General features: G+C 47.9%; 1 protein-coding gene across 1 annotated transcript; it reads left to right on the top strand.

Moving 5' to 3' along the window:
- Nucleotides 1-768: 768 nt before the first annotated feature.
- Nucleotides 769-6,144, top strand: lrp3 (low density lipoprotein receptor-related protein 3). The gene is made up of 7 exons (XM_068741810.1): nt 769-865; nt 1,780-1,918; nt 2,000-2,205; nt 3,646-4,259; nt 4,437-4,909; nt 5,069-5,201; nt 5,332-6,144. The coding sequence occupies exons 1-7, from the start codon at nt 769-771 to the stop codon at nt 6,142-6,144; spliced, it is 2,475 nt and encodes an 824-aa protein (XP_068597911.1).
- Nucleotides 6,145-13,865: the final 7,721 nt, after the last annotated feature.

Below are 13,865 nucleotides of genomic sequence, written 5' to 3'. Positions count from 1 at the left end.
TCAACTAACAGAGTTGTGGGATGGCAGCGCGGTGGCACAGTGGTTAGCACTGTTGCCTCACAGCAAGAACGTCGCGGCTTTCCAGTTTGCATGTTCTCTGCGTGGGTTCTCTCTCCGGGTTCTCCGGCTTCCTCCCATGACTAAAAACATGCGACTTAGGTCCAGGCCAATTGACTTACCTGGTTAAATAAAATAAATAAATAAAAATATGTAGAAATGTGTATATTTTTATGACTTATTTTTTTCTGTCGTCGAGCAAACATGAGTGGGGACACGTCAGTTTGCAAAAAAAAATAAAAATAAGATCAATAATTGTTAATTAATGAATCCTTAAAAAAACATTGTATGTTATATGGTAGAAGTGGACTTCTATCTAAATCTAATTACATGTCTTCTTCCAATTCTACAACGCAAATGGCGAACAGATTAATTAAACACTGTAGAACTTACTGAATACGGAAATGTCCGTTTGGTGTTGGATTTATTGAATCCTCTTTGTAAAATATATCCTCTGTATTTATCTGTGCCTGCCTCCACTCCTTCAGCGTTCAAAATGCGGCAGAAAATAACAATACACGTGTATTTTACTTTGAAACCCCCGACCGGAAGTGGTGCGGCTTCCTGCTGCTAACTTCGTCCTGCAGCCTTGGCTCTCTGCTGAACACACAATGGCTTTCTCCAGAGAACCCCTCTCGGCGTGTCTCAGCTGAAGGAGGACACCGATGTTGTCCCCCGCGTGTCCCCGATAAGACGCGTCCCCGCCGGACGATGCGCCCGACGGGGGGGCCGAAGGGGGGCCCGACGGGGGGGCCGCTGCTCGCGCTGCTCGCGCTGCTGTGGCTCCGCGCGGCGCCGCTCGGTGCAGGTGAGAACAACAAACGTCTCCTGCAGGCGTGCGCGTGGATTTGTTTGATGTCCAGCGTGGGGCGTCATTGCATTTATCGACACCATCGCAGAAGAGGATTCCGGGGGGGGGGTATTGATCTGCGGTGGGAAAACGATCAGGGTTAGTGTGGAAACATGGACGCGCTCTCTCTCTCTCTCTCTCTCTCTCAAGTGTGATGCTGCGATCAGCATTACGTCACCGCTTCTGTGTAGCGCCCCCATAACGCACGCACGCACGCACACACACACCTACACGCACACACGGTCATATGTTCTCTCAAATCAAATGGATAGTAAATAATATTGCAGCAGCAAATCACAGCTAACTTTGTCCTCTTTGTTCCTCTTTGATGTTCTCCCATCACGCGGTTTGCGAATTGCAGTGAGTTTTATATTGCAATACTCTTTGTGTACTGTGGTATTACCCGGGACTGAAAGTGTTTCTGCTGTGCTTGATGATGAACTCATGAAAAGCAAAAACAGAATCATTGATTCCACTGGTTTATACAAAGAAACCGCATTAGCTAGTACACAAGTACACGACTGTTATCTTTCATCATCACTACCTGTTATCCATGACGGCACATAAGACATGACTATTATGTGTTTACTTGCAGCGATGCTTGTTTCGTAATACGATCTGTAATTCAAAGTCTTGCAGCTTTATTCGTGATGCAGGAATGGCGTGACGGAACGTTGAGCTTGGTTGAGATGTCAGTGGCTCTTCTCGATGTCTGAGTCGTGCCGCTTCCTCTTCGCCGCCTCGCATTGTGCGCTGCTCCCTGGAGAAATGGTGCGATGGCGGCCGGCGATGCTGTTGCCGTGGCCGCCAGCTCGACGGAGCTCCTCTGTAGTGACGTCACAAGGGTTCTTGTGTCCCTCTTTGTAATCCAGCGGGTTGCAGTGAGCGAGTGGAGGTCCACACAGAGAGGAGGGGTGTGATCTACAGCCCCTCCTGGCCCCTGAATTACCCCCCTGGACTCAACTGCAGCTGGCATATTCAAGGGGGTCAGGGAGAGGTCATCACCGTGAGGTAGGATCCCTCACACACACATACGAGATGGCTGCCGTGGCATTTCGTTTAGCCTCTGGAGTAATCGATGTTCTGCTCCAGCTTCCGTAACTTTGATGTGGCGGAGTCCGGACATTGTGGGGGAGACTGGCTCCTGCTGACTCCGACGCGGAATGGGGAGTCCAGGCTGTGCGGCTCCTTCCTGCCGCCACCCTTCCTCTCCACCAGGGGGCGTGTTTGGCTCTATTTCCACTCTCAAGCCAACAGTTCTGGGCAGGCCCAGGGCTTCCGCCTCTCCTTCATCAGAGGTGAGCTGGATCTCAGAGGTCATCATTTGTCCAGTTCTTCTCTCTCTTTTTCTTTTTTTTAGGGGGGGGGGGCATAATAAATAATTTAAGTTGTAATAATATTCCTTTACAAACTGTATTTATGTCTTCTTGCTCAGAAGTTTTACATCAAGCCTGCGTATTTACTTACTGTTAAACACACAGCACAATGAGAGTAAGATTAAAGATAGGTAATAAAAATATTAAAAAGATAATAGAAACAATTTGAATATAAAATCATGCATTCCATTCAAGGCACCACCTGATCAAAACAAAGTGTGACCTATGACACTTTGCTGAATCCTTCTTCTATTCTCAACCATGTTACTTGTAATTGTCCGATGTCGGGAGTATATTTCACACTCAATTTGCAAAAGTGCATTCCGAAGTCTGTCCTCTATCCGACGGCCAATCAGCTCGCTTCTGTCGTTATGTAATCGCCGCTGTTGGCTTGTTTGTCTGTCTGTTAGCAAGATAACTCAAAAAGTTATGGATGGATCTTGACGATATTTTCAGAAGATGTCGGGACTTTTACCAGAAACAGTCGTTTACATTTTGGTGATGATCCAGAAGAGATCCTGGATTCTGGATCACTTTGAAATCTTTATTAACATTGCAGTCAATGGAGCTTCAAAATGTGTTCCTCAATATCGCGGTTGATTATTGACCGGTGTTTATGTAATTTGTCACAGTCATGTAGGATGGAGGCCTCTAAAGTCACCACCGAATTTCATCCGGATCGGATCCAGCATGAGGACAGGAAAAACGTTTAAATTTTAACATTGAAATTTACGGAATAAAAAATCAGTTAAAAAGACACACAAACTCAAACTCAGTTTTACTTTTCATGGCTGGTGTATAAAGATAGCAAGAAAAGTTTAGAACCTTTTTGATGATGATCCAGATCACCATGTGGATGGAGTAAATCCAATTAGGGGGGGGGGGGGGGGGTGAGCTGCTTGGTGGAGGTCTGCGCTCTCCCTCATGTGAGGTTGTTCATTCCTTTTCTCCACATTGTTCCGTCTCAGGGGACTGTTTGGAAGTAATTGAAATGATCTATAAACGCATGTTAATGCGAGTGTTTTATCTTACTGACTAAACATACTCTTTATATGTTAACCTTTTAAAGTAGCTTTAATATTTGTATATACTGAAAGATGATTTTAAGGTGGCTCTGAAGGTCGCTCACCGTCTACATGCGTGTGGCAGACGAGTTCTCTTCAGATGACTCATGTTTCAGAAATGTCCGATTACAGATTACTGGATCACTTTATGTGGAGTATTAAAACGACCAATCGGGAGCAGCTTCCAGGCTGTGCTGAAGAACACTAATCCCATTTGGTGCATTCTAAAGTTAACTAAAAAGTTCAAGCGTCAGCTGGCGCTGCGTTCTGTATTTACTTATTTGTCCTTCCCCTGCAGGCCACCTCGGGCACAGCAGCTGTCGGTCAGATGAATTCTTGTGTGGGAATGGGAAGTGTCTTCCTCGCTCCTGGAAGTGCAACGGTCAGGACGAATGTGGCGATGGAACAGACGAGCGTAGCTGCTCACCTCCCCCCACCGAGGCCCACTCCGGCCTCTGCCCTCTGGGCTCCATCCCGTGCACCGAGGCCCAGTCCACCCGCTGTCTTCCCGCCGCCCTGCGGTGCAACGGCGCCCGCGACTGCCCCGATAGCACGGACGAGTTGAGTTGCCCCGACACCACCTGCGGCAAGCGCCTGGGGAACTTCTACGGTTCCTTTGCGTCTCCGGACTTTTTCCGGCCCAACAGGAGCGCGGCGGAGCTCAGGTGTTCCTGGTTGCTGGACACTCGGGATCCCAAGCCCATCGTGCTGCAGCTGGACCTCCGGCTGGCGCCCGGCGACTCGCTCCACGTCTACGATGGCCTGCTGCAACGGGCAGAGCACGTGCTGCAGGTCCTGTCGTATCATAACAACCGGCGTCCGGCACTGCTCGAGTCCAGTCGGGGACAGATGAGCGTTTTGTACATCGCCCAGCCTCGCAGTGCTGGACATGGCTTCAACGCTACATACCAGGTACGGCAGCGCCGGACACGGGTCACTTCCTGTTGGTCCTTTGTCCCCGGATTTGCTGTCGCCTCGATTTGTCTGCCTCTCGACCTCCCTTTATGCCCACGTTCACTTCTCTCATTGTACGGACGAGAGAGGGATCCGTCTCATTGTCCATTTCATATTTCTCTTCTCTCCACCCAGGTCAAAGGTTACTGTTTCCCCGGGGAGCGCCCCTGTGGCAGCGATCAGGGCTGCTTCTCTGAGCGGCAGCGCTGCGACGGCTACTGGCACTGCCCCTCGGGCCGCGACGAGGAGGCGTGTCCGGCGTGTCCGGACGGCGAGTTCCCCTGCGAGGGTGCTACGGGGGCGTGCTACCCGGCCTCCGAGCGCTGCAACAATCAGAAGAGGTGCCCGGATGGCTCCGATGAGAAGAACTGCTTCGACTGCCAACCCGGAAACTTCCACTGTGGGACGAACCTGTGCATCTTTGAGACGTGGCGGTGCGACGGCCAGGAGGATTGCCTCGACGGCAGCGACGAGAAGGACTGCCTGGCGGCGGTGCCCAGGAAGGTGATCACCGCCGCCTTGATCGGCAGTCTGGTCTGCAGCCTCCTGCTCGTCATCGCCCTCGGATGCGCCCTCAAGCTGCACTCGCTGCGAAGCAGAGAGTACAGGTGGGCGTGCGACTCGCTCTCTTTCTTCATTCAGTATGTAATAAAGAGTTCTTACTTTTGGCTCAAACGAAGGGGGGTGGCTGCCCTTGTCCATATATGTGTAGGTAACGGTCGGTCCACATTCTAAGACCTTTATCCTTAATGCCCCCCCCCTCGCAGAGCTTTTGAGACACAGATGACGCACATGGAGGCGGAGTTTGTACAGAGAGAGGCCCCTCCCTCGTACGGTCAGTTAATAGCCCAGGGCCTGATCCCACCAGTGGAGGATTTCCCAGTGTACAACCCCACCCAGGTGAGGCCCTCACAGCCTGACCAGCAAAGAACATGTAAAATGATTTGTCGCCACTAGATGGCTGTTCTGCTCCACGTAGATTCACTGCTGATCTCACAGCTCTTCGCCCCCCCCCTTGTCCCTTGTCCAGGCCTCTATGTTACAGAACCTACGGTTGGCAATGCGCAGGCAGATCAGACGCCATTCAACCCGACGCCCCAACTCCTCTTCTTCTCACCGCCGTCTCGGTCCTCTGTGGACCGGCCTGTTCCACAGAGGGGGGCGAGCGAGAGGCCACGCCCCCCTGCTCGAACCTCCGGGCCCCACGCAGATCTCACTGAGGCTTCACAGCTACCGAACGGTGGCTGCAGGCGGCCCGTCTGGGGCGGAGCTCGGGGATGAGTTTGATCTAAGGGTCCTGTCGGGCCCACGCTGCTCGGCGACCATGAACCGACGACGCTGCACGCCCGAGAGTCCCGCTTCTCCAGTCTCCATGCCGTCAGGGGACAGTTCAGCCGAGGACGATGTGTCGCCTGTCAGCTGGGAGAGCAGCAGGGCTCCACAGTCGGCACCGCCCACCCTTGTTCGGAGTGACTCTTCGACCCGCTGCAGACACCCCCCCACGCCCCTGGAAGCTTCCGTGTCCCCGTGCCACCCACGAGCATCTCGGAAGATGGTTCTGGAGCTCGCCGTTAACTTAAAGGGTGTTTCCTTGAGACGTTACTCCCCCTTGGGGCCCTTGTCCCCCGTCTCACCCCCGGCGTTCTCCAACACCTCTCGGACATCGGCCACTCTCCCTCAGTCACAGGAGCCGGAGGTGAAATCGCCGTCCAAACCTTCTGTGAAAGCAGACGGTAATGGTAGCCACTCTGCTGTGGAAGTGCCAAGACGAGAGATAAGAAGCAGGGGTGAGAGCGGCAGGGGGGGGCCAAAGCAGGCCCTGCAGGTTCAGCAGGACCTTTAGTGATGAGGGAGATTCAGGGACGGAGACAGCGCCCTGCTAAAGACCTTCAGAAGAGACGCTCCTTCTCTGCAGGCCGACTGTCAGCAATAGCCGCTCCCTTAAGTGCCCTTGATTTGTCCCTACCCCCCCCCCCCCCCCCCGGGCCCACCACTTTAAGGCATGTACAGTAATGTTATTAGCCCATGTCAATTCAACTTTGTGAAGGCATTAAAATCTGTGTGCACAACATGATGCACATGTGGTCGTTTTGCGTGAGTTGGTGCTTTTTCTCCGTCCTTTGTCAAATATTGATTTCGACTCTACACCCGTTTGCTCATCATTAAAGCGAGATCCGTTCTGGGCACCAGTAGATTGTTGGCAACATGTCCTCACGCCGCCAAAGGAGCCTTTGCGTCGTGACCTCGAGCCGTTATGCACCGCGATATACTGTGAGCCATAAAAGCCTATGAAGGGATCCCGTATGAATTAATCTGAGCGGTGATGTAACGTACAGGTGCAGCGTTGCTTTATCAGGTGCCGTCACTATTATTATCGATCGGTCATGTTGCAGTAAAGTATATTGTTTTATTGTCCTGAAATCATGCAGAAAGTCCACAACCGAATGTTGCATTTTTGACTTCACCAGCTTGTATGTATATATATATATTTAAAAAAAAAAAAAGGTTTTCCAAGTACAGATTCTTAATATTTTAAGGGGTAATTGGAGAATCTGTTGGGGATAATTTACATCTGTAGACTAATATACATTTATCTCAACAGTGACATGCAGTACAGCGGTGTCCATGCAAGAACAAGACGTATCAGGCTACACTGACACCTGATATCAATAAGGGGAATATAAGATAGATACCACCAGACCTTTTTAAAATCTAACAATGCAACTTTGAAAGGCAAACATTTTAAGGCTTTGGGAATAATGCAGATGTATTGTCTGAAATGAAGATAAGAAATAAGATTGAAATAAACCATGTCCAATCAGGTAACGCTCTCCCCAGCAGCCAATCTGCTCGGTTCTAGCTCATCTTAGATGAGAATACATTTTGTTCTCAGTCTTAGTGCTAATGCTAATGCAATGCTAATTAACTGCTGGCTGTAGTCTTAATTGTAATGATAGCATATGAGCTACCAGTGTAGCTCACCTCTCTCAACTAGCTCGAGTCAATAGAGCACATTGTGCTGGTACAATGTCGCTGAGTCATGCTAAGCCCTCATATTTAGTAGTCCTCTGCTGTTCCTCCTCAGAAATGCTTCAGTGCCCCCCCCCCCCCCCTTTCAGGAGAGAATATATTTGTTTCTACATGTTTTCCAATGAATGAAATGGACTTTATTTCTATTAACTTTATGTAACGTCAGTTCTAGTTGATTGGAAGCTGAGGTAATGTGTCTGAGGGTGACGCCTGTATTTCTGCTCAGCCCATCATTCTCCAAAAAATCAAACCAAAACTTTTCTCTCAAGGAAGCCTTTCCTCACTTGAATAAACTCGACTGCCTGCATCCATTGCAGTGACGATCGTGTGCGAATGTTCTGGAAGTGTCTGGAGGAATATGAATATGTGCGTCTAATGAGTCCCCTTCATCCCGATCCAATGTGATGTGGAATCCTTCCAGGACAGGATGCTAAAACAAACCTTAGTACTAGTACTGCACTGTACTGTACTGTACTGTACTGTACTCACTGTCTGTCTGCCTTGAGGAACATTGACCTGGACCGAACCTGCTCGCCTTTGTCCCTAATGTTGTAATACTTATACCTCACTGGCTCCCCCTTGCAGATCGACTGTAATTGTTATTGAAATCAGTTCCTCTTTTGTTGCAGTAAAGTGGCACTGGATCCAACAGTCAGGTTACCAGTGTCCTTAGGGAGTGTAGGAGAAATATACCAGGAGCCAAATGCTAATTTTCAGCTTTAAGTTTTTGTGTTAAACAGATGATCGATATTTTGACCTTCTCGTACCTTTTTGTTTGTTTTTAAACGGTGAGGTCAAACCCCGTCCTAGTTTGACTGTTTGTAATGGGAAAGAGGAAAAATAATTACTTTATCTGTCCCTCGTGGGGGAAATTGTTTTTTTCCACTCGTACAAACACACTAGACACGTGCTTAGAGAGACGAGAGTGGAGTGAAAGGGCAAAGCCAAGTAGCGGCACCCAGGGAGCAGCTTCTGGGGGGGGGGGGGGGGGGGTTTGGTGCCTTGCTCAGGGGCACCTTTCCAACTGTCAGTCCGTACGGTCCACGAACCGGCCACTGGTCACAAGCTCGTCTTGGGTTGGCTCACACGTTGGATCACACGATCCAAAATCACATGTCTGCACAATGTTGTTGTGTAGATGAGCGTGAAAATGCCTTTACGATTTGTTCTAGTGAATGACGTATACAGTCTGCCTGCTCTACGTGTATGTTGACATGTGACTGGTACAGCTGACTGCACTGGAGTAGTAGTGCACTACTGCGATAGGAACCTCTGGGATTGTTACAGCAGCAGAGCTGGGACAAAAATGCTTTTTCAACAACCTTATTACATTGTATTTATCTACTATAGTGTAAATAAAAATAAAATCACAATAACTGTACATTTTTAGTAAGGTACTGTAAATGCACTGGATCAAAGCTATTGGAAACTAAAATACACTAAAAGGCGGTTGTCTGCCATCTCCTTACTGTTGTTAGTTTGAAGCTTCTTCCCCACTAAAGGTGAAAGAGAATTTGTTTAAAGCATTTCTCTTATTTGAAGAATTATATTTGTATATTTTGCGCTGAAAGAAAAATGTCAGCATGAAACTATGGCCTGTACAGACTTCTACTTCTGAGTTATCGTTTTGCTGTGCCTGCAATCATTAAACTTCAAACTCTTATTCACTGCTCTGTTTTGCAGTAAGTGTTATTTCTGCTGCTACCGTCATGATCCTAGTATTTTTCTTTATAAAAAAATATATAACTTGTCTGCATTCGTGCTCAACAGTGACAACGTACATAACGTCGGTCACTGTTAGAGTTCTATGCAATTTTATTTTTATCGTGATTGTGTATCAGAATCAGAAACAGAATCAGAATCAGAAATAGTTTATTGCCATTGTCAGTGAGGGTTCACTGACTAGGAACGTTTCTCGGTGAAGTTGTGCTACATGTAACAGTAATGACTAAAAACAAAAAACATACAAGTACAGACACATCGCAAAACAGCAGCATCAGGAGTGGATACACAGATGTGTATTAGCAGCAGTAATACTAGTGTAATCACGCAGTGCAAATGGAACAGTGCACGTTATCAGTTAGAAAGTGTTCAGGAGTCCGGGACAGAATTATTAAGTGTTCATGAGTCTTACAGCCGAGGGGAAGAAGCTGTTCTTGTGGCGGGAGATTCTGCTCCGGATGGACCGTGGCCTCCTGCCTGAGGGGAGATGGTCAAAGAATCCATGTCCAGGGTGGGAAGGGTCGGCTGTGAGTCCTGGAGACACACAGGTCCTGGAGGGATGGCCGCACTTTCTCACTCACCCACTCACACTTTCTCACTCACTCACCCACTCACACTTACTCACTCACTCACTCACACGTTCCCACTCACTCACCCACTCACACTTTCTCACTCACTCACACTTTCCCACTCACTCACTCACTCACACTTTCTCACTCACACTTTCCCACTCACACTTTCTCACTCACACTTTCCCACACACTTTATCACTCACACTTTCCCACTCACTCACACTTTCTCACTCACACTTTCCCACTCACACTTTCCCACTCACACTTTCTCACCCACTCACACTTTCTCACTCACCCATTCACACTTTCTCACTCACTCACACTTTCTCACTCACACTTTCTCACTCACACTTTCCCACTCACTCACCCACTCACACTTTCTCACTCACACTTTCCCACTCACACTTTCTCACTCACATTATTTCTCACTCACTCACTCACACTTTTTCACTCACACTTTCTCACTCACACTTTCCCACTCACACTTTGCCACTCACTCACCCACTCACACTTTCTCACTCACACTTTCCCACTCACACTTTGCCACTCACTCACCCACTCACACTTTCTCACTCACACTTTCCCACTCACACTTTCTCACTCACACTTTCCCACTCACTCACACTTTCTCACTCGCTCACCCACTCACACTTTCTCACTCACTCACCCACTCACACTTTCTCACTCACACTTTCCCACTCACACTTTCTCACTCACACTTTCCCACTCACTCACCCACTCACACTTTCTCACTCACACTTTCCCACTCACTCACACTTTCTCACTCACACTTTCCCACTCACACTTTCTCACTCACACTTTCCCACTCACTCACACTTTCTCACTCACCCACTCACACTTTCTCACTCACACTTTCCCACTCACACTTTCTCACTCACTCACACTTTCTCACTCACACTTTCCCATTCACACTTTCTCACTCACTCACACTTTCTCACTCATTCACCCACTCACACTTTCTCACTCACACTTTCCCACTCACACTTTCTCACTCACTCACCCACTCACACTTTCTCACTCATTCACCCACTCACACTTTCCCACTCACACTTTCTCACTCACTCACTCACTCACACTTTCTCACTTACACTTTCCCACTCACACTTTCTCACTCACACTTTCCCACTCACTCACACTTTCTCACTCACACTTTCTCATTCACACTTTCTCACTCACACTTTCCCACTCACACTTTCTCACTCACACTTTCCCACTCAGAGTGTGTGTGTGGCTGATTGTCTGTCTCTGTGTTGCCCTGCGATGAACTGGCGGCTTGTCCAGGGTGTCCCCTGCCTCTCGCTCATTGACTGCTGGGATTGGCTCCAGCTTGGCCCGCGACCCGACAGCGGATTAAGCGGTTAGAAAATGAACATGAACATGAACTTTCACACTCACTCACACTTTCCCACTCACACTTTCTCACTCACTCACCCACTCACACTTTCTCACTCACACTTTCTCACTCACTCACCCACTCACACTTTCTCACTCATTCACCCACTCACACTTTCTCACTCACACTTTCCCACTCAAACTTTCTCACTCACTCACTCACTCACTCACCCACTCACACTTTCCCACACACACTTTCTCACTCACACTTTCTCACTCACACTTTCCCACTCACACTTTCTCACTCAGACTTTCCCACTCACACTTTCTCACTCACACTTTCTCACTCACACTTTCCCACTCACACACTCACACTTTCTCACTCACTCACTCACTCACTCACACTTTCTCACTCACACTTTCCCACTCACTCACCCACTCACACTTTCTCACTCACTCACCCACTCACACTTTCCCACTCACACTTTCTCACTCACACTTTCCCACTCACACACTCACACTTTCGCACTCACTCACTCACTCACACTTTCTCACTCACACTTTCCCACTCACACTTTCTCACTCACACTTTCCCACTCACACTTTCTCACTCACTCACTCACACTTTCTCACTCACTCACTCACACTTTCTCACTCACACTTTCCCACTCACACTTTGCCACTCACTCACCCACTCACACTTTGCCACTCACTCACTCACCCACTCACACTTTCTCACTCACACTTTCCCACTCACTCACACTTTCTCACTCACACTTTCTCACTCACTCACCCATTCACACTTTCTCACTCACTCACCCACTCACACTTTCTCACTCACACTTTCCCACTCACACTTTCCCACTCACTCACACTTTCTCACTCACACTTTCTCACTCACTCACTCACTCACACTTTCTCACTCACACTTTCTCACTCACACTTTCCCACTCACACTTTCTCACTCACTCACCCACTCACACTTTCTCACTCACTCACACTTTCTCAATCACACTTTCTCACTCACTCACCCACTCACACTTTCTCACTCACTCACTCACTTACACTTTCCCACTCAGTCACCCACTCACACTTTCTCACTCACACTTTCCCACTCACTCACACTTTCTCACTCACACTTTCCCACTCACACTTTCTCACTCACACTTTCCCACACACTTTCTCACTCACACTTTCCCACTCACCCACTCACACTTTTCCACTCACACTTTCTCACTCACACTTTCCCACTCACTCACACTTTCTCACTCACACTTTCCCACTCACTCACCCACTCACACTTTCTCACTCACTCACCCACTCACACTTTCCCACTCACACTTTCTCACTCACACTTTCCCACTCACACACTCACACTTTCGCACTCACTCACTCACTCACACTTTCTCACTCACACTTTCCCACTCACACTTTCTCACTCACACTTTCCCACTCACACTTTCTCACTCACACTTTCCCACTCACACTTTCTCACTCACTCACTCACACTTTCTCACTCACTCACTCACACTTTCTCACTCACACTTTCCCACTCACACTTTGCCACTCACACTTTGCCACTCACTCACTCACCCACTCACACTTTCTCACTCACACTTTCCCACTCACTCACACTTTCTCACTCACACTTTCTCACTCACTCACCCATTCACACTTTCTCACTCACTCACCCACTCACACTTTCTCACTCACACTTTCCCACTCACACTTTCCCACTCACTCACACTTTCTCACTCACACTTTCTCACTCACTCACTCACTCACACTTTCTCACTCACACTTTCTCACTCACACTTTCCCACTCACACTTTCTCACTCACTCACCCACTCACACTTTCTCACTCACTCACACTTTCTCAATCACACTTTCTCACTCACTCACCCACTCACACTTTCTCACTCACTCACTCACTTACACTTTCCCACTCAGTCACCCACTCACACTTTCTCACTCACACTTTCCCACTCACTCACACTTTCTCACTCACACTTTCCCACTCACACTTTCTCACTCACACTTTCCCACACACTTTCTCACTCACACTTTCCCACTCACCCACTCACACTTTTCCACTCACACTTTCTCACTCACACTTTCCCACTCACTCACACTTTCTCACTCACACTTTCCCCCTCACACTTTCTCACTCACACTTTCTCACTCACTCACCCACTCACACTTTCTCACTCACTCACCCACTCACACTTTCTCACTCACACTTTCCCACTCACACTTTCTCACTCACTCACCCACTCACATTTTCTCACTCACTCACCCACTCACACTATCTCACTCACACTTTCCCACTCACTCACACTTTGAATGAATGATTCGTTTATTTAACAGTGACAGCGCACATTAATAAACATTTCTGTTAATGTGCCCGAATTAGCCAAAAAGCTATCTTTCATCTGTTGTCCCTGGACAGAAATTCCATGGCCCCAAAATATATATACATATGAAATAAAATTAATAAAAATACAGATATAAAATAACCACATAAATAAAAACTATATCAACTAAAACAATTTCAAGTAACAGTAAAACTTAATGTCTATTAACTAAAATTTTATAAAGCAACTAAAATCATAAAAACAGGTGACAGTAAAAAACAACAAATTAAACAGCAGTTTCTCTCAATGGCGACACAACTGTGTGCTAATGAACCATTCCTTAAGTTTAAATTTAAACACATTACAGATCTCTTGGTTTCTGACCGTCACTGGGATAGAATTCCACTCATGTGCCGCTTTAAAGGAAAAGGCAGACTGACCAAATTTGCTTTTCCTTAGTGGGATAACACAGTCCCCTCTTGCAGCACCTCTAGAGACTCAATGTGTGGCAGTTGTTACATCCACAAACTGT

This window comes from Brachionichthys hirsutus, chromosome 1 (assembly GCF_040956055.1).
Source record: "Brachionichthys hirsutus isolate HB-005 chromosome 1, CSIRO-AGI_Bhir_v1, whole genome shotgun sequence".
NCBI lineage: Eukaryota > Metazoa > Chordata > Actinopteri > Lophiiformes > Brachionichthyidae > Brachionichthys > Brachionichthys hirsutus.
The sequence above is the reverse complement of the archived record's forward strand: the minus strand, read 5'-3'. Positions and strand labels throughout refer to the sequence as shown.

Bases quoted from the DNA above. Each gene is read 5' to 3' on its own strand.
- lrp3 (XM_068741810.1), top strand. From the start codon at position 769: ATGCGCCCGACGGGGGGGCCGAAGGGGGGCCCGACGGGGGGGCCGCTG. The intron at 4,260-4,436 runs GTACGGCAGCGC...CTCTCCACCCAG, and splicing joins GCTTCAACGCTACATACCAG to GTCAAAGGTTACTGTTTCCC. The intron at 4,910-5,068 runs GTGGGCGTGCGA...CCCCCCTCGCAG, and splicing joins CTGCGAAGCAGAGAGTACAG to AGCTTTTGAGACACAGATGA.